Below are 26,372 nucleotides of genomic sequence, written 5' to 3'. Positions count from 1 at the left end.
CCTTGAAGGCTCCACGCTGTCACACTGTCCATCTGACTAGACCTTGCATTAACTGCCCAGAGATAACCGCCGTCACCACAGGAAAATGCAGCTGTAGTGGCAATACATGGGGGTGTGTAATAAATAGCTGATTTTAATTTTATTTTGTTTGTGATGCACCCTTCCCCAATTCTCCGTGCTGTGACAAGGTAGGGAACAGACACAGCCATGAAGCCTTCTCAGGGAGCTTCAGGGCACAGGGAAAGGCACACACATCTGTAAAAACTTTATTTCAAAATCTTTTTATTCAACTGTTATTCAGCAATATACAATACAGTTTATAAACAAATGTCTTACCTTGTTTCCAATCTTCATTTAAAAATAAATATTATTGACAGTGAATATTAATTATGGTAAGATGTACCTTTTTAATTAAAATGTCTCCAAAAGAAATAATTTAATTAAAAAAGAAAAAGGAAATCCAAAAAACCTAAACACAATAATCTACTAAAAATATTTCCTTTCTTAGGAAGGGCTTTGACCCAACATCTTTACATATTGTCATAAAGATAACTGCTCAACAGTTCGTGCAAAATGAAGAGTCAGAGGAAAGGTTTAGAAAAGAAAAAATATTACATTAAAATAGAGAAATCATAAGTGCCATGCACAGAGCAGGGCTTTACACCATAGAGTCTGGAAACTAAATGCATTATTCTATGTGGTTTACTTTCTGTGGCATCCCCAAAAATATGTTTTTCCCCCCATGTAGAATTTATCATGCTTCTTTCAGTCTCTTTCTGTCCATCTTTAGAACCGTAGGTATTTTTTTGTCAGGGGTTTGTTCTGTTTTTAAATAGGTTCCTTTTTGTTTGGCTGAGGAGGAGTGGAGGAAGTAGTCCGTCAGTGGTTTACTAATAAATGTACAAGCTTATGCAATATTAACAGGAACATATATAGGAGTGGGTCTGTAGCATAAATAGGTCCTGTACCTAGAAAAGAAAGAGACAAGGGAGAGAAGGAGATTTTATTCTTTATCTTTTCCAATATAGAAGATTAAATGCAGAAGAGAAATATAGGCAGATTTATTTTTATCACTTCAGAGCCAGGGGTCAGAAGCTTAATTTTAATAGTAAAACAGCATCCTCAAGCTATCCAACTCAAATAGCTTTCTCTTCCCCCTCCCAAATCTAACTCCACTTAGGTCATTTCATTATGCATTACTAATGCTATGCCTAAACTTGGCTTCAGCCAAGTTACCAGCAATTGAGATTTCTATAAATACACCTTAATCTGGTATATAGTTTCTTGAGAAATGACAGGTATCAACCACCCATTACTTTAAAGGGAAATGACAAATGCTGCAGCTGTACTTCTTGATTAACAGGACATGAACCCATTTCATTTGGAATGGGAACAGCAAGACCTTGACATCTTCTTTACCTTTTATAGGAAAGAGCAGAATTCTAAATTAAAAATGTGCACAGAAGCTATAGAAAAACAGAGGTCAGATGTGGAACACAGATGTTACACTCATTTCTTCCAAACCCAGGGAGTGCAAGACCGCTCCTGCTTCTATGAGGTAAGCTTATGCGGCACGATACAGGGCTGCAGGGGTAGTTATGGACGTGCCATCACAGGAAGGCTGGTGCCTGTGACCGTACGGCTGTAGAGGCAGGATGCAGCTCTCCCCGGGAAGGGGCAGACACCGATGCCCTCGCTCACAGTGAGAAGTGGCATCCACGTCCATACTGCAGCTAGCAAGGCTGTCCCTGCCTTGTATCCACCTACACTAAGACATTTGTTCAGTTTATTTTCTATTTACCTGCACAAAAAAGAGAGGAATTTACTGTGTGCCACCATAGTCTGGCCCCTCTCCCTTGCGCGGGAGGGCTGAGCTGTGGGGCCGAGGTCCGTTGGCCACACTGCCAGGAGAGCAGGACAGGCAGGCACGGTGTGGGGCACTGGGGCTGCTCCGTCTCTGAAACAGGTCGCTGCTCTGCCGCTGGGCAAGGGCAAGAATAGCCCCTTCCTATGGAGAAGTTCTGCTGTCCTGGTGCAGCCTACGGCATTGCTGCAGGACAAGAGATGGCTGCCTTTCACCCCCAAGCCCCTGCTGAGCCCACGCAGACAAGGCTGGACTGGTCCGCAGCAGCAGCTGTTTGGGTCCCAAGTGCCAACGGGTGACACCTTCCCAAAGCCATGACATGGGCTAGCGTGGGCAGTTGTCACTCAACACTGTAACATGACAATACAGGGCTGCACACCCGTGACTGATGTCTCACATGGCTGTGGGACATTTCCACAGGGGTGAATGCAAAAGCAGGAGCCCAGCTGGAGCTTTGCCCTGCAGCTGGAGTGCACAGAGGCACCCAGGGAGAGGCTTCATCAGTGCTGAACGTCCTACATACAGGAGTAATCAATGCCCGAAATACTGACAGCCACCGAGGAAAGTGACTGTCAGAGCCACTTCGCAAAGCATGAAAGCTTTTAAAAAAAGTTTTTTGTGTTCAGTATCTCTGAAAAAGGAATCAGGCCACTTCTATTTAGGAAACTCACTTCAGGCACCCTAATGTGAATACTTTAGTCTTGGTCTCCAGGAGATGTGAGTCTCTCTCAGCTGCGGCATGATCAAAGGAAATACCTCGAACAGTTCCCGAGTAAACCACTGCTCTTGGGCTTGCTGTTCAGGCTGCCTCGTAATCTATATATACCTCACCAGCAAAGCTAGAGTATTATTATCCAATATCAAAAAATAGTTCATAGTAATGTGGCGTGCAATTGAGGAATTCAAGAAATGTCCCCACAGTGCTATCTCACAGACGCCTAGACTACGTGGAGATTATTTAGTTATTAAGGTTTTAATTAAATCCTTCCATGCACAAACACGTGGCTAAGGACTGCCTACGTAGCAATAGCAAGGCATTAAGATGAATACAGGGTTTTTCTTTTTAAAGCTGAAAATCATTAACAAACACAATTAACTCAGGTAACTAAAGGAGTAACTTGTTAAGTTCTTGCAAAAAGACACTAGAAGTGTGTGCAGGAAAGCGCACAACAGCTGATAAAGCTCAGGTTCCCGGCCAGCACATGGGGCAGACAACCACCAGCCCCAACCGTTCCGGCTGCTCCGAGGCAGCTGTGCAGGAGCCCACGAGCTCGGACTTGCCTTCCCGGCCCCGGGAACCAGCCCTGCAGAGCCGAGGGGCAAGGAGGGCCTGCCGCTGGGACCTGCAATCCCCTGAGCAATGCCCCTGCCTGTGCCGAGAGGGCGAGGGCAGCGGGAGCCCTGCCTGTGCTGGTGCCAGCCCTGCCAGACTTCCCAGCCTCTGTGCCAGCCCGGCAGCAAACAGGGCTGTGACGGCCGCTCCCCGGCCTCACCGACCTCCCTGCTCCAGCGGGTCCCGCCGTTCCCTTAAAAATATACAGCCAGTTCACAAATATGTTATACCCTACAGCTGTAGCCAGGATAAAACCCTAACAACAAATCTACCTACACCAGCGAGAGAGAACAGCTTGCTGACTGGGAAGGCTGAAGGTAAACCCCCATTTTCTGCCGGTCTCTGAGCCTGACATGCTATGTGGTATCTGAAGGTAGACTGCTTATTAACAGTTTGCAGTCACTGGCACAACGGACTCATACTTTCAGTCAGCACATCCCCATCTCCAAGCTGTCAGATGGCTCTCCTCACTTCTGGGACACTGCACAGTGCCCGAACGCCAGCCCAGGATGGTCCCCGTGTGCTGTTGCTGTCTCCTGTGCCCGGGGACGGCAAGGGCAGCCCGGTGGCCGCCGGCACTCCTGGCAGCTGCACGCAGCTCACAGGTGCCGAATTTGTGCCAACTCCACACCTGCCCACCACTGCAGTGAAGATGTGGCCTTGGGTATTTATTATGCTCAGACCTGAGGGTAGTGAGAAGCCATTTTTCCCTGCCAGGGCTGAACCTGTTCTTTCAATGAACAGGACTTGAGTTTGAGGAGGTGCTGCCAGTTACTCAAAAAGAAAGCTGCACTTTTGTAAGGGGGGAATCCCCCTGCAAACGCTGAGGAGCTCAACCTGGAGAAACGGGCTCTTGCAGCTCAAGTGCTCTTACAACCATCGTACTGAAGGGCTGCGAAGGACACCAGGTTAGGATTGTTTCTGTTTGAATGGAAAGCAGTATTTGTCACAACTCCCTGCAGTAGCTGTGTGCCTGCTTACCAGAATCATTCCTACACCAGTTTTACCTTTATGTACTAGTTTTAGTTTAAATCTCAATGCAGGACTGTGAATTAATGCAACAAACCTTTTTTTTTTGTCTTTTCCTCTTGTAGAAATTGTGTTGTTTTTAACCTACATTCGCCATCTTCTTAGTTTGCAGCAGAACGTGAGTTCACAGTCTGTTAACAGAATCTTAGCAGTTACATAAAATATATTTAAAAAAAAATATTTGAAAGCAATTATTCTTACTGAACACCAAATACAAGCTTCTTTTTTTCATACTGATTCAGTGTTACTCCGCTCTAAGACTTCGGGCAGTAGAAGCAGATACACAGAACTTCAGAATTCTCCTCCCTCTGAACAAAAGCACACCAGAAATACAATTTCCAGTAATTTCTCCCTGTTCAGTTAACCCGAACCCTTTTCATTATAGGTAGCTTTGTTTATAAACAAGCTGGACTTAGTGCCCTGAGTTCTGCTTTTAGTGCCGTAGTGGAAGTCCTGACTTTTAAGTAATAAATTGCTACAGGTGTAGATGTGAACAATGTGGTCTTGCCCACTAGGATCCGGACATGCGATCAACCCAGATTTGAGAACAGAGTTTCTATCCAGAGACTTTAAGTCAGGCCTACACAGTTATTTACAAACTACAGACACTTCCAAGAAAACATTTCATTTATATTTTGAATATTCATTTGATGTTTTGTTATTGTAAGCTTATTTCTCACAACATAGATTTACGATTTTGCTTTTAAATTATTTATATGGACATGGCTTAAAGGGAAAGTCTACCACTAAGCAGAACAGTAACAAATTGTTCTGTTCGTGTACGGTGAATTGCTCTCTGGCATCACTCATCCTTCTTTTCGATTTACAACATAATGATGTTTTACTGTAGTTTTCGATTTAATAATTTGTTTTGTGCCAGCATCCATCAAAGTTTGACGTAAACCAGTTCATCCAATTGAAAACAATCATTAATTAACCAAGTGACTTGTGACACATGGAAAAAATGGGATGATTCTTTTGCAAGCTATATTTAACCAATGGCCAAACCCCACAGTTTCCAGCAGTTTCCTATTTTTCTTCCTAGAAAGAATCTGAAAAGTCCCTTGATTTTTCTTTCTGAGGTGGCGGTAAAATGCAGTGGCCCATATAATAAAAAGCTGAAAGACATCAGTAGTCTGTTTTCCTTGAAAGATGAGATAACACCAAAATTTGACTGCCTATTCATGATGGAGCTGGGACCCCGGTTGGCAGTATCACAAGACATTTCTCTGTAGTGGCTTTTATGCAGTGACCTGCTAGCCTCAAGACTGTTTCCTTACAGAACAATGTTCAATTAAAACTCTCAAACCTGGCATTTCATTAAGAGGTGAGGGACCAAACTGACCGTATAGATTGATTTATTCTCTCAATCCAGAAACTTTAGACTTTGCTGGAGACATATTCTTGCAGAAACTGCTCCTACTATCTTGTATCTATGGAAAAAAGAGGGTTTTATATGGGTTGTTGGTCAAGGATCATTACAGGCAATAACCTCCTAGATAAAACAAATTCTCTCTCACTGACATACATTTGGAGCACTTCCACTGAATTGAAGGGAATTTACCAAACTTCAGATCTAAGAGCTTCTTAGAAGTTTTTAATTAAAAAGATACCATTACTAGAGTAACTATACACTTACTGAACTGAAGAGATAATAAGCTACACCACATTAGAATTACTCCACAGCCTGAGACATGATCTTATAAGCTGCATATATCCTTCTTCCACTCTTAAATACTTACAGCACAATCCACACGCTGCATTTTTGCTATCGGGGTTTTTTTTAAAGGCTTGTAACTGGCACCTTAAACTTCCTACTCCTCACCAAGTGCTAACTCTCCAGGATGGTGTGCAGAAGCATATCCAGAGCCTGTGCTAACTTTAGCACACTCTCCCAGCTAAACCCTAGAGCACTCCACATAACGTGAGGTGCTCTTGTGAAAAGTATGTGTACTATGGAAATCTATTCAAAAATACTAAACTATGGGGTCCCCATTGCTCCTGGCTTTCAGCTGGCTGTGGACCATCATGCCTAGGCACAACTAGAAACTGCTCTGAGCTGCCTTTTGGTGTTGCTAATTTTGGCAATGGTGACTTCCCACGTAGTTATAAGCAACTGCATGGGATGTGCTCACCACTGAACCTGCCTAGAAGGCACGATGACAAAATTAGTTTTCTACCCACTACACATTTTTATTTATGATTCGCTGAATTTTGGAACAGCTTTCCATAACTCATCTCAAACAAAATGCCTCATAGAAGCCAGCACATGTATTTATTTCTACACAACCATGCAGGTATAAGCTAGTAATCCTGCTTTCTTCCTTCATCCGTGCCATCGAGGTTTTTAAGGTCAAGAGTAAATCTTGCTCACGCAGCTGGGTGAAACTATCAGCATTGCCCTCCGCACCCTTCTTCTTGAAAATGCCCACGTTTCACTTCCCTTATCCTCACTGTAGCCTCAAACCCTCCAGGGAACGGAAACCAGTTTTACTGGCCAGAGTTTTGTAAAACTGTGTCATCAGTTCAGGTCTTGTCAATTACACCCGAGTTTGACGGTTTGTCTACCTTCTCTCTTAAGATACCCACTGCTATGTTCAGGCCTATATTTAGAAGTGAATTGCCAAAATACCGTGTAACAAGGGTAACTGAAAGCCACTCCTATCCTAATTTTGGAAACTCAACAGGTTTTAGTACTTCAAATAAGATTCCATTTGCATTTGGAGTATTTAGCACTCCCGAAATGACCGTGTTTGACTTGCCCATACCTGTATCTATTTACGTGCTGGGCTGAACTCATGTGACTGAACATAGAGGTGAGGTAGAATGTAAGGTTTGATAACTCTACAGAGGCTGCATACAGGGCAGCACAATGCAAACTGCCAGCACGGGTAGAAAAATAAGTACGTGTATTTGAGGAAAATCCAATTCTTTGTAGCAGCCTGGTTCTTAATTTTGATTGTTCTTGATGTGACATCTGAAAAAGCCCATCTAGGACAGAAGACTTTGGGGTTTTAGTGGTCAACCACAGCATGGGTAGCAGGAAGGCATGGGAATTGCAGCATGTTGAGAGGCACAACAGCACTATTAAGGAGACCAGCGGAACCTTGTTTTCTTGAGAAGCAGCATCTTCTAGCTCCCACAGCATTTCAACCAACATGCTTAACCCCCACTTTGAGAAAGAAAACTACAACCTGGCTAACCACCCTTGAATACCGTGATGCCCCTGTTTTAGCATATTCTGTGAAAAATGGGTCATGTATGTCATATAGTTATGGACAGATTAGAAAACAAAGAAATAGGATGGCAAGGAGAGGGAGGTGTAGTCATGCAAGGAAATGATGCAGAAAGAAAAGTTTGGTTCTGCAATGTCGCTTTTCTAAAATACTGCAGTGCTTTGCTGGGAGTCCATCTGTGTGAGTGCCTGTGGGATAAGACAGACGCAGGAATTGGTAGAGGAGTTGGGTATGTGTTTCTTAGGCACTTGCAATTATTGAGGTGGATTTCTGATCACATTAGAGATTATTTCAACTGAAACTCATTAAAGCCAAATTGTTCTCAAAATATTAGGACTGACAATCCCTTCCAAACATGCATATGGTACACGGATCAGTCAAGTGCTCAATTATCCTCTATGGAGGCCCTTCCCTTTTTCTCCTAGATTGTAAGGACATTATTAGACATAAGCGACAGGATTAGATGGACAATGGATCTGATCCAGTTCGACAGTTGCTGCAGGTCTGTGTGGCAAGACATTTTTGTATTAAGCACAGCTACACGGTTCATCTAGCTGGGAGGTGTCCTCGAGGTTAAGTCGGCCTACGCCCTGCATCAAAACTGGTTCCATAAAAAGAAAAAGATGGGTCATTGTCATAGGAGACTCCTTCTGAAGGGAACAGAAGGCCCAATAGGCAGACCGGACCCACTTCTTAGGGAAGTCTGCTGCCTCCCTGGGGCCTGGGTAAAAGATGTGAAGAGAAAACTCCCTACCCTGGTATGGCCCTCAGATTATTATCCGTTATTGATCTTTCAGGTAGGCAGTGATGAAGCTGCAACTAGAAGTCTGAGGGCAATCAAGAGAGACTTCAGGGCCTTGGGACAACTGGTTAAGGGGTCAGGAGCACAAGTAGTGTCCTCCTCTATCCTTCCAGTTGCAGGGAATGATGAGGGAAGGCACAGGAAGAGCCAGCAGATCAATACCTGGCTCTGAGCCTGGTGTCACCAGCAGAATTCTGGGTTTTTTGATCATGGGTCGGTCTACACGACACCAGGCCTGCTGGCAACAGATGGGGTACACCCATCTCAAAGCGGGAAAAGGATCTTTGCACAGGAGTTAGCAGGGCTCATTGAAAGAGCTTTAAACTAGGTTTGAAGGGGGAAAGGGATAAAACCAGGCTCGCTAGAGATAAGCCTGAGGGCGGCACGCCAATGTTTGAGGGACGGTGTGCTAGCGAGGTCCTTCGGTCTGTGTCTCAGTGGAGGTAGGGGATGGACATCCATGCGACAGCAAAGATGAAAAGGTTATGGATGCGTTAGAAACCACCGAAGTGCCTGAGAATGGTCACGTAGGAATTAGGGCTTCTCCCTCCAAAAAGGGGACAGGATCAACAGCCCAACTGAAGTGCATCTACACCAATGCCTGCAGCATGGGCAACAAACAGGAGCCGGAAGCCATTGTGCAGAAGGAAAACTATGACATAGTTGCCATCATGGAAACATGGTGGGATGACTCGCACAACTGGAGTGCTGCAATGGATGGCTATAAACTCTTCAGAAGGGACAGGCAAGGCAGGGGGTGGGGTAGCCCTGTATGTTAGGGAGTGTTTTGATTGTCTAGAGCTTAATGATGGTGACGATAGGGTTGAGTGTCTATGGGTAAGAATCAGGGGGAGGCCAACAAGGCAGATATCATGGTGGGAATCTGTTACAGACCACCCAACCAGGATGAAGAAGCAGACAAAATATTCTATAAGCAGCCGGGAGAAGTCTCACAATCGCTAGCCCTTGTTCTCATGGGGGACTTCAACTTACCAGATGTCTGCTGGAAATACAATACAGCAGAGAGGAAACAGTCTAGGAGGTTCCTGGAGTGCGTGGCAGATAACTTCCTGACACAGCTGGTGAGGGAGCCAACTAGGGAAGGTGCCCCGCTGGACCTGTTGTTTGTGAACAGAGAAGGACTTGTGGGTGATGTGATGGTTGGAGGCTGTCTTGGGCACAACAGTCATGAAATGATAGAGTTTTTGATTCTTGGAGAAGTAAGGAGGGGGATCAGCAGAACTGCTGCCTTGGACTTCTGGAGGGCATATTTTGGCCTGTTTAGGAGACCGGTTGACAGAGTCCCTTGGGAGGCAGTCCTGAAGGGCAAAGGAGTCCAGGAAGGCTGGACATTCTTCAAGAAGGAAATCTTAAAGGTGCAGGAGCAGGCTGTCCCCATGTGCCGAAAGACGAGACGGTGGGGAAGAAGACTGGCCTGGCTGAACAGGGAGGTTTGGCTTGAACTCAGGAAAAAAAGGAGAGTTTATGACCTTTGGAAGAAGGGGCAGGCAACTCAGGAGGACTACAAAGATGTCGTGAGGTTATGCAGGGAGAAAATTAGAAGGGCCAAAGCCCAACTAGAACTTAATCTGGCTACTGCCGTAAAAGACAATAAAAATGTTTCTATATATACATTAGCAACAAAAGGAGGACTAAGGAGAATCTCCATCCTTTATTGGACGCGGGGAGAAACATAGTGACAAAGGATGAGGAAAAGGCTGAGGTACTTAACGCCTTCTTTGCCTCAGTCTTTAATAGTAAGACCAGTTGTTCTCTGGGTACCCAGCCCCCTGAGCTGGAAGACAGGGACAGGGAGCAGAATGGAGCCCCCATAATCCCAGGGGAAATGTTAGCGACCTGCTACACCACTTAGACACACACAAGTCTATGGGGCCAGACGGGATCCACCCAAGGGTACTGAGGGACCTGGCGGAAGCACTTACCAAGCCACTTTCCATCATTTACCAGCAGTCCTGGCTAACTGGGGAGGTCCCTGCTGACTGGAGATTAGCTAATGTGACACCCATCTTCAAGAAGGGCCAGAAGGAGGATCCAGGGAACTACAGGCCTGTCAGTCTGACCTTGGTGTCCAAGAAGGTTATGGAGCAGATCATCTTGTGTGCCATCATGCAGCACATACAGGACAACCAGGTGATCAGGCCCAGCCAGCATGGGTCCAGGAAAGGCAGGTCCTGCTTGACCAACCTGATCTCCTTCTATGACAAGGTGACCCGCTTAGCGGATGAGGGAAAGGCTGTGGATGTTGTCTACTTAGACTGTAGTAAAGCCTTTGACACTGTCTCCCACAGCATTCTCCTGGAGAAACTGGCTGCTCATGGCTTGGACGGGTGTACTCTTCGCTGGGTAAAGAACTGGCTGGATGGCCGGGCCCAAAGAGTGGTGGTGAATGGAGTTTACTCCAGTTGGTGGCTGGTCACAAGCGGTGTTCCCCAGGGCTCTGTGTTGGGGCCAGTTCTGTTTAATATCTTTATCAAGGATCTGGACGAGGGGATCGAGTGCACCCTCAGTAAGTTTGCAGACGACACCAAGTTGTGTGGGAGTGTTGATCTGCTTGAGGGGAGGAAGGCTCTGCAGAGGGACCTGGACAGGCTGGATCGATGGGCCGAGGCCAAATGTATGAGGTTCAACAAGGCCAAGTGCCGGATCCTGCACTTGGGCCACAACAACCCCATGCAACGCTACAGGCTTGGGGAAGAGTGGCTGGAAAGCTGCCAGGCAGAGAAGGACCTGGGGGTGCTGGTGAACACCTGACCAAATATGAGCCAGCAGTGTGCCCAGGTAGCCAAGAAGGCCAATGGCATCCTGGCTTGTATCAGGAATAGCGTGGCCAGCAGGACTAGGGAAGTGATCGTGCCCCTGTACTCGGCACTAGTGAGGCCGCACCTCGAATACTGTGTTCAGTTTTGGGCCCCTCACTACAAGAGGGACATTGAGGTGCTGGAGTGTGTCCAGAGAAGAGCAACGAAGCTGGTGAAGGGTCTAGAGCAGAAGTCTTATGAGGAGCGGCTGAGGGAACTGGGACTGTTTAGCCTGGAGAAAAGGAGGCTGAGGGGAGACCTTATTGCTCTCTACAACTACCTGAAAGGAGGTTGTAGCGAGGTGGGGGTCGGTCTCTTCTCCCAGGTAACAAGTGATAGGACAAGAGGAAATGGCCTCAAGTTGCGCCAGGGGAGGTTTAGACTGGATATTAGGAAAAATGTCTTCACTGAAAGGGTTGTCAAGGACTGGAACAGGCTGCCCAGGGAGCTGGTTGAGTCACCATCCCTGGAAGTATTTAAAAGACGTGTAGATGTGGTGCTTAGGGAGGTGGTTTAGTGGTGGACTTGGCAGTGCTAGTTAACGGTTGGACTCGATGATCTTTCCATTGAGTCCAAGTTTAGGTCTTCTCCAACCTAAACGATTCTCTCATTCTAAGGTGGTGCCCCTGGAAAGCCCAGCAGAGCAGCAGCACACGGAGCCGGGCCCTTGAGGGGCTGCTTTTGGGATCTGTCCTACACTGGAGACAGCCAAATAAACCGCCCAACCACTCCAAATATCCACTCTTAGAGAAATTAAGTAAAAACTTCAAGAAAACACCAGCATGTGCTTCAAGAAAACACCAACCCTAATTTATATCAAGCTCCAAAAGGAAACACTGCTATAGACAGTGTCAATGTAGAATAGGAATGTATCCTGAACACTTAAAAAGAATCATTCATTCTATATAGATTATAAAGCTTAAATACTTTATATTGGTCTGCATTTAAATAAGCCAGTAACTTTCCTCTGTAGCGGGTCTCTACTTTGTAGCACATTCCCATAAACAGACTTCTGCTTTAGTATCTGTGAGATGATCTCTCCTCACCAAGTATCTTATTAAAGAGACCCAAAACATGCAACTATGGATTTGTTTCATTCCCAGAATCTTCTGCAGTTCCATGATCTAAAACTAACTTAACAAAACTAAGCACCATTAATTCACTCCTTGACACTTGAATAATGAGAGATACAAAATTCTTTGTAATGTGATTTGGTGGAAAATGAATTTTGAACTAAAACATATAGAAAAATAACTAACTACATTAGTGGTAGTTCAGGTAGTAAATGAGCATCCAGCCCTACACGTCCTTCTTCAGTACTACTATGTGAGCAAGTCCACAGCATATTAATACACACAAATAGCAAAAAGCACAACTCAAACTACCCGAATCATGAGGCGATGAAGAATACTGGTAGCGGGGTTTCAGTTACTGAGCACTGAAGTGAGTCTGAGCCATATTCTCAAGTTTTTCATTATAAGCAGGAGGACTAAAAAGCCATGTTGCAAAAAGCAGGCAAGCTAGACGTGGTCGCACAATTCCCTAAGTTGACACTTTAAGAAAAGACTTACAATAAAAGTCACACTGGACGGAACCACAGATTTCACATTCTGTAATTGATACAAGCTGTAAATATTTGCAACCCAGAAGTAAAGAACAAGGCACCATAGTTCTCACTTCACTGTCTTTTAGAGTATTGTTGACTTGATTAGGATTAGCAGCAAGCTGCCAATGTAGTTGTAATTACCACTCCAATCAGAAGTACTAAAATTAAGCAGATCTGAGTGCAGATTATCTAAGGATTTTATTGAAAAATAACCCTATCCTGTCCATACTTAAAGAATAGAGCTAAGTGCATTAGCAAAACACATGATGACACAAGGAAAACGGCTGTATTGAGAGCACGTGCCTGAAAAAAAGCAGAGCCTGTGATTTACATAAAGAAGGGATCACCTAAAAAGGTGATCTGCTATAAAGGTGATCTGCTATAAAAAGCAGAGACATTTTGGGAGTGACCCACAAATACACAGACCCTCCAAACCTTTCCAATGATTGATATCTGCTAGATATTAGCTAACTAAAGACATTGCCATGCCCTAGATCTAAGGGAGGCCAAACTTTACAGAACGAGCCAGCAAGGGGTTATTTGGAAAAAGTGTGGACACAGGATATTCCTCAGTGTCCTCTTTCCATGTGAAATCTCCAGCTCCCTGGCATGAGAGGGATTCAGATTATAACGCTGATTTTAAAATTTATAAAGTACTAAGCAGTTCTAATTATACCAGTTTGGTGAATTTTACACACGACCAATAAAATGACAGACATAGAAGAGGATGTCCATTAGAGGACTTACTAACTGTGCTCCGCCTCATTTCGAAGTTAGCAGCCGCTCCTAGCACACGCAACAAGGATGCTCTGCTTCCCAGCCACAACCGTGCAAATGCAGGGTAAGACCAGATATTACAGCAACTACTTGACATCTTGTGTAAGCTTCGTTAGCACAGCTCCCTTCTCCAGCCGTGGCACAACGATCTGTGCACTGCGATCACACTGACTTCTCCACAGAGCACAGTTGCTGCTCTGCCAAACTGCTCTTCTTTCCAGCTAATAAAATTGCCTCCCAACTGATAACAGCCTAGCAATATAAAATACTCAGTTGTTAACTGCTGTTGTGACAAATAATACCATTCTGCTGACAACCCCATTTTTTCCAATACAAACCTACTTGAACTGTTTATTATTGACATATGGGACTGCTCTGCCATTATCTAATCTTAAAAAACACATAGTAAACAGCAATAGTGAACCTGCCAGCATTCTCGCTGCTTTAGCAAAGCTAAATCAAAACCCAAAACAAACCTCTTTTATTACCAGCACAGTCCTGTCAGGCTCTGTTATGTGCAGAAGAAACACCTTCTTCACAGGACTACTGTAAGATTCGTTTCCTGGCAGATCCTGCTTTATGTTCGCTTTCCAACTACAGACCACCACTACTAATATCCTTCTCAAAACTAGTACCAGTAAGATTGTCTTGACATTTCTTTCTGCTATGACTGCTAAGTATACCACTTAAAGTATTAGGGACCTGTATAAGCCACAACGCAGTTCAAGTGTTACTTTATACATCAGTAAAGCTGCATCAGTATCGCAGAGGTGGGCAATGCATAACAATTATCTGCCTCTTGTAAAATATACAGACTAAGTTAGCTGGTACTGCAAACTAAGACTCAATTTTCCAAAGTATCTATTGAAACTGTACATAAAGAACTAGCAGAATATGTTTATTCCTGCCCAAAGTCCTGTTTGTTCATGCAAAAAGACACATGGGTGCACTCAGCCTTCCCTCATACAAATTTCTGATTTTCACTCCCTAATGAATCAATCTGGCATAGAAATCTAGACTAACATTAGGTACAGCTTCCACATTCATTAGAAAGACCTGGAATACACCTCTCATTGTGTTCAGTAAAATATTTTTAAAACATTTTTTCATCTATAACTTGAAGATATTAAAGAAGTTCAAATAATATTCAGATTGCTTCAAGGACACTGCACAGGCTTTAGTAGAATAGGTTAGTACAGTTTTCTCTGTCCTCCGGGGAACAAGCAAGAACCGCTGAAAGGAGGTTACTCAAATAAATTGCATTTCCACAGTACAAAACCACCCTGGCACAGCTTGTTTCTGCCCTAGGTAATGAGGTGACATGGTATTGCAGTTCGTGCTTTTGTCCAGCTCGAGAATTAATCCATATTACACACACACAAAAGAAGATATTTGACCTCACTTGTCCCCAAAGCAGTCTAATTTGCCTAGATATTAAAGTGCTAGTGATGTGTATTTAATGAGAATTCTTTTTGCATGTTTATTATCTAGTGACATTTAGGAGGTCAGCCTGATAATTCAGTTATGGCCTCTGCCTTGCTACTTTATTTAATGTAAAGGAAAATGTGATGTGACCCAGGTTGCACTTAACTACAAGTAACAACAGAATGTGAGCTCATAGATGGCCTCATAAGACGCACAGGGGGAGTGAAGCAGACCCAGACACTACCGGGTTGGAAAGGTAGGGAGCCTAAGCTGAACGGCAACATAGAGAGACTTTCCTTTCTTGCTGTTTTGTGTAATGTTCATCTATCAAAGATAAACGAGCTCCATGGGCTGCTTCTCAAACTAGCACGCAGAGTCATTCAAATCCTGACAAAGCCAGGAGAGCCCTAGACCCAAACCCTTACTCAAAGTTAATCCAACCTCAACCACAGCCACTCCAAACAGAGACCCTCTGATCAGCCAGCTCGTTACGCTCAAGAAAACAGCGTGTTCGTGGACTTTCCTGTCTCTAAGCTGCAAAAAAATACCTTTTGCTTCCAGTGCACGATGGAGATCTAACAGATCCCACATGGTCTCCTGCCTCAAGGCAGGTTGCCACAGCCTGACTTTGTGCACGTACTGCTCTTAAAAGCATCACCAGGAGCCGCACATGCACAGAGACTGCAGAATTGGGACCTGGCGCTTTATTATCTCTGGCCATGTAGCCCACGAGCAGACTTCCTTCTGCCTCAGACTTAAAAGGCTTTGTGGGGGGAGAGGGGGATAGGTGTGAAGTGAAGACTTATTTTCCCCCTTGCTGTGAACACTTCATCTCTGCATAACACGAGTCTCTCTGTGTCCTTCCTAGAGCACTCTAAGCATAATGAAGCACAGTTTCTTGTTTCACACTCCCATCTTTGTTTATTTTATTTAAAGCTTTCACTTCAGAGCTTTGAGGCTAGAGATCAAATAAATAAAAGGGAATTTGGAAGCTGCAATGTCTGATCTACATTCTGCTCAGAAGTTAAACTAAAAATTGTCCCCAAGCCACAGGCACTCATTTTGGACACCGTTTGGTAGGATATAATACAGCCAACTTGCCTCCCAGAAGGTCAGCATGAAGATCCTTGTTTATTACTTCACCTGTCAGATGACAAAGTTAGTCTCATGACTAAGGCACCGGACTTAAATTTAAGAGATCTGAAATTAAGTTTTCGTATTTAATTTCACAGCTGCCACACACTCAACATCGCTCTTCCTGCCATTTGTCTGTCTCATCCATTTGGACTACAAACTTTCTGGGACAGAGACACTGCATGTCTTGCTCAGTGATTCTCCTGTATCCCCGCTACTTACCTAGTAAAAACTAGGAACGCTTCCAAACACATTAACACTATATGCACTCTTTCACTTGCTCACCCTGATTTTTTTCCTACAGCAAAAGATTCCAATTGCTTATAAGTATTTAAACTGAAAGCTAAATACTATTTTCATTTAAAACCATATGGACAACAACTCCTTCTCTGAGAGCATTAAAACCAATTATCTTACCAGCAGATCTTTGCCTCCTTGCAGCCTAAGTAACATGTTCTCAGTTTCCACTTCAGTCTACCTTACCGGCAGACAAGCAGTAATCTTTTTGACTCTCGTGAGACCACAGCACTAAGTTTTTATATGGTAGTTTAAACATTACAGATAAAATTCTGTTTGAGTAGCTAATATTTCTGGCATATTGGGCAATTTTTCCTGTTGCATTGCGTCTATTCCCTTATATACTATAATGCTGATGACAAATTTCTACCAAATACAATTTCAGATGACATGTCCAAAACTATGGATTTTCTATTTATACCTGGTTTGTCAGATAAGACTCTATGCTCTTTAGAGAATCTCAGTAACAGACACATTTATTCTAGGAAGTTCATGTTTCAGTTCAACTAGAAGATGTAGAGAATCACATTTTTCCACAGTGCATGACTGGGACTCCAACTGAAGTCAACAAGAGCCCTGCAGGCACATCTGAAAGCAGCATTTGATCTATAATCACATTTATTGGAATACAAGCACATAGAGGCCCTATCTTACTACACTGAACTTACTGGGAAGATTTCTATTGCAAGGAAAATAGGATTAGAACCCAATTCATGCAGGACACTGTGGCTAGTGCCATGCCATCAGCTTTTAGGCAGAGCTCTCCAGTGTATTAAATGAGGGTGTTCTTAATCACAGATGGCAAATCCATTGTTTGAGGACATTTCTGCTTTTATACAGAGGAAATGTCCCTGTGTACAATGAAAAGACTTACAAATGGTAAGGACTTTTGAGAGTAAATGTATTAGATGATTCAATGATTACACACAGATTTGGTGCAAGTACTTATCTGTATGTGTGTTACAGAGCTCAAAATAGGATAATGAAGCACACGTATTATGCTACTATGCATACACATAACTCATACAGCAACACAGGGTTAGGTCCTGCAGTCTTACACACCTATGTGAACAAAGGTTTAGTTTGATTTGATGGCCCTACTGTGTGGAAAACCAGCTACTACACTGCCTTGAGGGGGTGGACTCGAAACAGGGCTTCTAGTTTCCAGAGGTAAAAAAAGAGAAAAAAAAGTATTTCCTATAAAGAGATTGCATTCTTTACAGAGAAAAATAACTACTGTACCTAAAATAGCTCTAAAGAATGCCGCTTTAACACACAAATGAGAAACTCTGAAGCTCAAGGATGTCATTTTCTTTTAAGACCTTTTGAAGAAAGTTTAGTGCTTATCCAACCCGAGCGACAGCACTGGAGACGTGAGTCTTCGATTTCCTCACAAAAGCAGGTGATATCCCTGCAAGTCCTCATCACACTGACTTCCACGTTAGTATTTTATCCACCTGCCTTTATTCTGGGTAGGGAGCAACACTTCATGTCTACAGGAGATAAATCCATTTCTTGCCTCTACACCAAGCTGTCTCTCTCTGCTTCCAACCAACTGCTTGGGCCAGAAGTCCTTCTACAACACACCAGTGATGGGGACTGGGACGGCAACCAGCAATCCACTTAACAGAAGCAACCAAAAAGACATCTCATGGTAATGAGACTCAGGCAGTTCTGGTCCAGAGGCACCTGAATCAGGAACTTGGAGAGCCAGGTCTTTCAGCTGGTAATCTCCTGAGCCATGCTGTGGCTGATGGTTTATTGGTAAGTAATTACAGGCAGCTCCAAACTGCCACAGGTATGGAAATTACAACAAACCAAGAAGCAGCCTGTTATCCAGGGGGTCTTGATTCAAGCAGAGTAAAAAGACATTATTTTTACAGAGGACCATACCGAAATACAAAGTTAGTTGCCTCCCTTGTATGGAGACAAAAGCAGTTGCTGGTTTGTACCTTATTAAGTCAGTACTATGAACAAGAACAGGAGTCCTGTGCTCTCTACGCTGACTTCAGCTTTCTCCCGGAACGGAAACTGCCACGGAGTGGCACTGTTCACAGACACCAGTGTGCACAGGAGAGATGTCACAGCAGGAAATTTTGGTTTAGCCTATTTTGTAGCCCTCTTAGCATCAGTCTCCATTTGGAGATCCCCACAAAATATTTTTCTGCATTCCACTACCTTTTTCACTGATTTAAATCATTCCATTATCTCCACTGCTGGCCACAATGCTTATGGCTTATTTTCAGAATTTAATCCAGCCTAGAAATGATGCAGCAGTGCCACATCCCCAAACCACGGACATGTAAAAAATCAGGATAGACAGCAGTTTAGATGATCTGGGCAGGGGGTCTTGCCCTAACAGACATATGTGACATGCTCTCTTGGCAGCACACACTCACATCCATCTGTTGAGATGGAACTGAGCCCACTGCACTTCCATAGTCCTGTTTTTAGTTCATATGCACCGTGTAAGCTTTGGGTTCAGTAGGCAGGGCGCACAGTGCTGCGAATCCTAAACCTAACTTCTATTGTCGGCATGGAAAACATTGCAAGAATTCTCACTGTGGGGGAGTGGAAAGAGGAAACATGAAAACAACCACCAGCCCGGGGCTCCTAGGAGGAAAGCAGATCTTTCCAACAGGAAAACAACAGATCGTGAGCATTACAGTGGTTGGTTTAATTTCTTGTGGTCAGTGAATTCAGCAAAAGCAAACTGAATTTTTTTATATGCCCACAGGCACCTGTAGTTAGCCCTTGGGAATTACCACTTTGTCTTCCACTAGACACTGATGAACAGTCAGCTTAGTTTTAGGAATGATAAGGAATAAAACCTAGTTTTCACATGTATTTCTACAGGAGAAAGAAACTAAATTATTCAGGAAACAGTGAAAGGTAGTAGCCAGATAAAGCACAGCACCTGTAAAGCACCAGCAGGTCACAGTGACCCATATACAACTGATTTCCATTACTGTAAGCCAAAACCTGCAACCGTTTGCCCTGAGAGTGTGAAGAGGTATCAGGAAGAAGTGTGAACATTCCTGCCTGAGGATTATGAATCTGCGTCAGGAGAGACTCAGCAGACAGAGGAGCTCAGGGTTTTCCCTGCACAGTCAGTGGCATAAGATTGTTTCCCTTCTTCCCTAGATAACTTGGCAGGGACATTTGTTCAAGATGAGCTAAGTGAAGGTGGCTGAGAGGGGAGCTAAAGCTCAGCCAGGGCAGCACCACACCTTTGAAGCCTGAAACACCTTTGCAACACGGATTTAAGACTCTGTGCTCTTTGTCCCAGACTTTGTTGTCATTAGTGTAAATAAAGGTTTACAGCGGCCTTCTCCGGCTAGCTGTAATACGGTAATGTGGCATTAATAACTTAATACAGTATTAACTGATAGACAATCAGTATTAGCACAATGTTTACATTTGCAAACCACTATAGAGCGTAGTATCTCCAATTCTTATCCTGCCAGTAATCCAAATGTGGAGCTCATTACACAGGAACTGACATTTCCCTTCCGAACCTGCACCCTGCTCCACGTGGGCCCGCGCCTGCCCAGGGCGACCAGCCCCTGTAACCGCTCGCCGATTTAAATTCTCTGCAGAACAGCCACGGCGTTTCGCTCGCCTCGGGCTGCAGCTACTGTTTAAAACGCCACGTCCGAAAAGCTGCAAGGGGGACGCTGGAAGTGGGGCCTCCCACAGCACCTACCGAAAGGAAGCAGGTCCCAGCCGGGCTCTCGGACTCACCTCCCCAGCCCCGCGCCTCCCTGCTAACTTGACAAGGCAGGGCGCAGCGCGCCGGCCCGGGCTCTCGGGATAACTTAAGCGCACTTACTGCCAGACTTGGGTGCAATTACTCGGCGTTAGCACCGCAGCGACAGTCCCACCCGTGACAGAGGGGGTCGCGCTGCCCGGCCCTAGGCCGCGCGGCGGGACTCGGGGAGCCACGGCCGGGGAGGGGAGAGGGGCGCGCCCCGCCCGCGCCCCGCGCCCTACCTGACCCGTGCTGCTGGCGGAGGATGGCGGCCTGCCCGGGCGGCGGCGAGGCCGAGGAGGCGGCGGCGGCCGCCGAGGCGGCGGTGGCGGTGGCGGCGGAGGCGGCGGCACCCCCCTCGGGCGGGGGCGGCGGCGGCGGCGGGCGCTTGCCGGGGCCAGGCGGCGGCGTGGGCCGGGCGGCGGGGCCGTGGCGGCGCGGGGCCGCGCCGCTCTGGATGTGCGAGACCGCCTCGGCCGCCTGCACGTCGGGCGGCGCGAAGCGGGAGAGGACGCGCAGCAGCGCCTGGGCCTTGTGCTCCTGCGTCTCGTCGTCGCTGTAGTCCGCCACGCGGCACTCGTAGACGCCCTCGTCCTGCCGCCGCACGCCCGAGAGCCGCAGCCGGTGCGAGATGTCGTTGCCCTGGACGCGGACCGTCTGCAAGAGAGCGCACCGCCGGGCGCCGCCTCAGCAGCGGCCGCCGGCCCCCGCCTGCCCCTTCCCCTCCCCAGCAGCGACCCCGCTCTCCTCGGTGCAGCCCGGGCAGAGCTCGCTCTCGCCCCAGGTACGCGTCTTTTGCTGTCGAGAACGCCGACCCTGGGCTGATTCCCCCCCAAACCGAGTGCACCGGACGTTTAAGCCCAGCTGCTGCAGCCCCACTTCGGGGTCCCAAGGGGCCATCCGGAACCAGCCCCTGCTCCCCATCATCCCCGCGCCGCCACGCACCCCTCACCGCTGGCGCTCTGGCCCCCCCCCCCCCCCAGCCCGGGCGTCCTCTCTCCCCTCTCCTCCCGCCCGGTCCCGCCCGGAGCCCCGCAGCCGTCCCGGGTGCCAGGCAGCCTCCAGCCCGCCCGAACCGCCCCGAACCCGGCACCTGGGGAAAGCCCGGCACCCCGCGGGTCTCCGCCCCGCGCCTGCTGCAGAGGGCCAGGCCCTGCTGGGTGAAGAGCCACCCAGCCGCGACCGAGGCGGTGCCCCGCAGTGCCGCTGCGGCGGGAGGGGACGGCTCCACCGCGCCTCAGCACCGCGCAGAGGGGCCGGCGTGCCCCGGCGGCCGCCTCGCCGGGGCAGAGGCAACCCCGGGCCCGCAGCGACGGGAAAGGGGCTCGTTTCCTGCAGGCCAGGGAGAGAAGGGGGTCGCCGCAGACGACCGGGGTTTGCAGAGGGCAGGGAAAAAAGCGGACTTCTCTCCTATCTGGCCCACCGTCCTCTTTAAGCGTGGCTAAGGAAGGGCCGTAAGGCAAGCATCACCTCCTCTCAATTTGCGAGGAATGAGACGTGACTGCTAAAGCAGCAACAGATGGTAATGTTTCGACCAAGCCACAACACACCGAGGAGGGGAAACGTGCCACACTCCCGCCGTGCTGCAGGAGCAGGGCTGCCAGTGAGACCAGCTGCATTCCTGTGTCAGGAAAGGAGGGGGGCATGCAGTAAATCCCCCGTGTATGGAAGGAGGGGTGCGCACCAAACAGCTCGAGCTGCACTTACGCTGATTTTGGTTGCATCCTTATTTGTTACCTAAAAGAACAGAAAAAATGGGGATTAGACTCAGCTCCGCCAGCACGTCAACAAGATGGTCATCTTCCCACCGCAGTGCAAGGACAGGACACGGGCAGCTGCAACTTTCTCTGCTTGCCATGCACACAGCCCGTGCGTGGCTGGGGGGGAGTTCCCCAGGCGATGGGGAAGGCAGCAAACCAGTGCTCAGCTCGGGAGACTGTTTTGGTAAAGCTCCTGTGGTGCCCACAGAAGTGCTGGCTTCACCAAGGGTGTGAACAGCAGCCAAAGAAATGCTTGTTGCATGCTGTGCTGCTCACAGTCACTGACAGACACTGGGGAAGATGCTATACCAGCAGCATTAGCACAGCGGTGAAGTGCTTGGGCAGGCTGGATCCCATACTGCTCAGGGCAGAGCTTCAGTCCTGAAACATCCTGGGAGCAGGTATCGCTCAGCAGGTTTCGTACTTGGTTATTTTTTTCGTCTCCAGCCAACTACTGTAAAGCTAACTGATGCCTCAGATCCCATTGATGCGCCTCCCAGGGAGACGGTCATCATTCTCCAGGCATGCCCTGTCATCATTTATTGTAAAAGCAACTCACAGTTTTTATATAAGGTTAAAGAAGACATTTAAATCCAAGCGATTTATTTCCCTGTCTGACAACTGACTTATACTTTCCCCAGCTAGGCGGCATCGCATTAGCTCAGTGTCTATATGCTTTGCATCTCTATTTGAGCTCTGCAGGAAAACAAGCGTGCTACAGAGATGGGAGCTGGCACAGGCACGGAGGCTGCCGCGGGGCACCCTGCCGGCACAGGGGCCGGGGGGCTGGAGAGGATGACGTGCCCCACGCAGTAGGGCAACGCGGCCCGGAAATCCTGCTTTACCCCACTCCTTGTACAGCCTCATTTGGCACCAGCAAGGTGTCTTGCACTGGGGGGAGGCTGCGGAACGAACTGGCTTCTGTTGGGAAAATGCAGCTGAAAAATTTAGACTAGAGCCTACCCTCACGCCAGGCGGCTTGCTAGGGGGAGGGGGAAGGACACGCGAGATTTAAGTCTGCTTCATGCATTTTAATTACTACGTCCAACTGTCTGAAAATGTCTTGCTGAGCTCCAGATACGGACACAGGTGTGTACGTGCACCCCAAGAAACTGTGTGCATTTGTATATGCAGATTACTATGTACTTAACATACCAACAGAGAGAGGTGTATCCCTCATGCCTTTCTCTGCTCTATCAGTGAGCAAACAGGGGCTCTCCCACCTTTTACAATTCCTAGCTCAGCCCACAGAAGCACCGGTTTTTGCTTGTCCCCACTTCATACTACAGCTATTTTTGACTGCCTTTCTTGGGTCCTCATTGCTGATTTTGCAGCGGGACATTTATCATTTTTCTATTTACAATCCTTAAAGCACTGACGTTTTTTCCTGAGGTGAAGTCCCCCACGGTGCATGCCCTCTCCTCCTCTGTCCCAGGGAAGGCCCGGGGAGGCTGGTGCTTCCAACCGCTCGCTGGCACTGGGTAAAGGAAGCGCTCTCCTCTCAGCGCTCTCGTCTCTGGGGCTGCTGAGTTTATTTTGATCACCCTCTAAGCACGTTGTACTCCATGAATAGATGTATCTCCATAGCACTGTATTACCTTGCTCCTGCTGCCGGGGACACTGATGGCTAGTTCGTGTGCAAGTTCTCTGGCTGGTTCTTTAAGGTACCACCACTGGATTTCCAAGGAGTAAGAGGTGGATCCGCTGGCTCGGAAAGCACAAGGCATCTCAATATCATCTCCCTCCCTAACAGTCACATCTTTGGGAACTTCAGTAAAGGTAGCTGGGGGGGGAAGATAGAGTTACAAGGGATGGTTAACGGGAGAGATTAAAAGACAAGATCAGTCCTTTTCAGTGTAACGTGAGCTGCTTCAGCTCAAGGGCTAAGCGCTGACCGAGACACGGGTCTCCTGTGGTCCCGCGGCCGCAGGATAAGCGGAGCATCCAGGACTGCGCACCCGCGGCAGGGCCGAGCCGGTGCCCGCCACCCCGCAGCCGGGGGCCGCGGCTCCAGCGGAAGGGGGAAGTCCGAAGAGGGCTTCAGAACCTCTCGCCCTCCCAAGCAAGCCTTCGGCTGGATACAGGGGCACCAGTGTCCCACTGCCCCCTCCCCCAGACGCGGCGCGGGGACCGTCCGGGCTGCGCGCCCGCCGCGCCCCGCTCCGCGCCGGTGGCCGCTCCGCGCCGGGCCCGCGCTGCCGGCAGCTGCGGCCGCAACAGTGCCACCTTGTTCTGCAACCCCCCGGGCAGCGCTCCCTGCCCCCAGCCATCGGCTCCTCCGCAGGGAAAAGCGGCGGGGAGGCCGGGGCTCGCAGCAACCGCCGGCAGGAGCGAAGCGGCTGGAGCTCAGCTGCGGACAGGGCACCGGAGCCCCGCCGCGCCCGCACCGCAGCCCCCGCTGCCTCCCGCCTGCAAGTTGCGTCCGGAGCGGCGGCCGGCCGCGGGAAGAGGCAGAAGTTTCCTACTCACCGGTGACGACGAGCAGCAGAGGTGCGTTCAACATCAGGTAAGAGAGGGTGCAGAAGAGCCCCCGATTTTCCATCGCATCTACGTGGGCTGCGGGCGGGGGCCGGGCTCGGGGCGCAGCCGGGCACGCCTCAATCCATCGCACACAGCGGGGCCGGGTCAGGGCTCCTTTCCAAAAAGCCAAAGCCACCCGACTAATCTTGGTTTGCGGGGAAGCAAATACAAAATCCACAGCCGGCGGCTCAAACTCGCTCGCAGGTGGAAGCGACGTTCCTGGGAATGAAGCGATAAATCTGGTCCCGGCTCCCCGCTCCGCCGCGGGCGGGATTCAGCTGCCCTGCGCCGGATGGGGGCTCCTGCTGCCCGCAAGCGAGGAGGCGACGCCGGGCTCCCCTCCGAGACCCATCACACGGAGTCCGCTCTCGGAGCTCGCAGGAAGGTCCAGCCAGGCGGCAGGGACGAGCCTCCTCTCCCTGCGCCCGGGGAGCGCCCGGCGTGGCCCCGTCGCGGCCCGGGCTCTGCCCCTGCACGGGCGGCGGCCGCACGGAGGAGGCGCGCCGGCACGTCCCAGCCCGCCTCTCCGCTCCCGGGCGACGGGCGGCCCGGCCGCAGCTGCCCCCGCGGGCCGGCCCCCGCCTCCGCGGCCGCGCACCGCTCCGCCCACAGCGGGAGGGCCCCGCCTGGCGCCGCCCCGCACCGCGGCCCCGCGCCTCCGCCGCTGCCCCTGCCGCTGCGCGCCACGGCTCCGCCGCCGCCGCTGCCCCTGCCCGCCGCCGCCGCCGCCGCCGAGGTGTTGGTGCCAGCCGGGCCCGGCGGCGCTCTGTGGGCGTGCCGCCCGCTTTCCGAAGGTCCCGGGCTCGCTCGAGGCGTAGCTGCGAAGTACTTGAATGAAGAGCGGTACACTGGCTGCTTGTTGCTGGCGTCCTGAGCCAAGCCTGGGTCTCCTCTTGGGGTGCGTGCCCAGAGCGGATTGTTCAGTTGCTGTCAGGCTTCCAAACTCAGTATGTCTAGTACTTGTTAAAATACATTAAGGAAAAAAACCCCGCTCCCGATTTAGAATACGGTATCTTAAAATGTTCCTGCGGATCAGCTGTTTCTCAGGCAAATGTCCCAATTAAAAAACAGAAGCGCTCAAAAGTCAAGTCGGTAAGGTCGTTACAGTGAGTTACAACTGCAAGCAGAGTTTGATTTTTGCAGTAAGTAATGTGAGGGAGCTGTATTTTAATAAATTTGAGGTGCCTTTCTAAAATCTTTGCCTTTTTTTTTTCCTGGAATTTCATTAAAAGTCACCATTTCATTCAGCCACAACTTCATTTAATCACTGGGATGACATGGGAAGTGTGTTTTATGATCCGCAGAAAATTTCCTTTATATTTTTAATGGTTTCATTCTGTACCAGAATGCAAAGCGGGATGCATGAAGATTTCTATCGAACAAATTATTTAGAAACATTCACTTTCTGAATAACTAAACCGTCGGACCAATTTTTAAATGGGTGCTAGTACTAGCTTCCCAGCTGACTCCCTGTCTGGCCAGACAGACTGCTGGAGGCTTAAGCAGTTGGGCCCTGCCAGCTGCTGGCTCCCTGCTAGGAAAACCCACCCACATGGTTTCCACCGGGAAGCTTCAGTAAAATTCACACGATCCTGAAGAATACTGAAACTGCATCAAATCCCTATTTCCTGTTGGAAATTTTTTTCTTCAGAGCATTTTCAGCCATTCCAACGGATCATATCATGATTTAAATCCTGCGACAGTCCTCTGGCAGGCCTATGACAACTTGCCTGAAGAGCAACTCCGTGCCTTTCTCCGCAGTCTTTACTGGGAGACTAAATCCTGCCAGCCTGAATCCTGCCAGCAGGCAGAGCCCAGTTCCCCAGGCAGGTGGAGTCAGCCCCTGCCAATCATAAAAGCTTTTATTGTAATAACTATTAAACACCATTTAATCAAATAGTCTAACAATCACTTACGCTTTGCTTTTCCACCCAAAAGCTCAGTGTGCTTCATGCAGTTAAGTAACCATCATTATTTCTTTTCACATATGGCCTTAAGCCATGTAGCACTGCAGTGAGC

The 26,372-nt window shown here is 48.3% G+C and overlaps 1 protein-coding gene across 1 annotated transcript; it reads right to left on the bottom strand.

Annotated features, from left to right (window-relative positions):
* Positions 1-482: 482 nt before the first annotated feature.
* VSTM2B (V-set and transmembrane domain containing 2B) lies at positions 483-24,622 on the bottom strand. Its single transcript, XM_075509830.1, has 5 exons — positions 24,303-24,622; positions 23,432-23,616; positions 21,781-21,810; positions 20,316-20,730; positions 483-968 (listed from the first exon to the last, which is right to left on the bottom strand). Exons 1-5 carry the CDS (start codon positions 24,373-24,375, stop codon positions 880-882), a joined length of 792 nt encoding a protein of 263 aa, XP_075365945.1. The 5' UTR covers positions 24,376-24,622; the 3' UTR covers positions 483-879.
* Positions 24,623-26,372: the final 1,750 nt, after the last annotated feature.

The sequence above is a fragment of the Mycteria americana genome, chromosome 8 (genome assembly GCF_035582795.1).
Source record: "Mycteria americana isolate JAX WOST 10 ecotype Jacksonville Zoo and Gardens chromosome 8, USCA_MyAme_1.0, whole genome shotgun sequence".
NCBI lineage: Eukaryota > Metazoa > Chordata > Aves > Ciconiiformes > Ciconiidae > Mycteria > Mycteria americana.
Note: the sequence above shows the minus strand (reverse complement) of the source record. Positions and strands in the feature narration are given on the sequence as shown.

Bases quoted from the DNA above. Each gene is read 5' to 3' on its own strand.
- VSTM2B (XM_075509830.1), bottom strand. From the start codon at position 24,375: ATGGAAAATCGGGGGCTCTTCTGCACCCTCTCTTACCTGATGTTGAAC. The intron at 20,731-21,780 runs GTAAGTGCAGCT...GCTCTCTTGCAG, and splicing joins AGGATGCAACCAAAATCAGC to ACGGTCCGCGTCCAGGGCAA. The intron at 969-20,315 runs GTAGGGCGCGGG...TTTCTTTTCTAG, and splicing joins CCGCCAGCAGCACGGGTCAG to GTACAGGACCTATTTATGCT.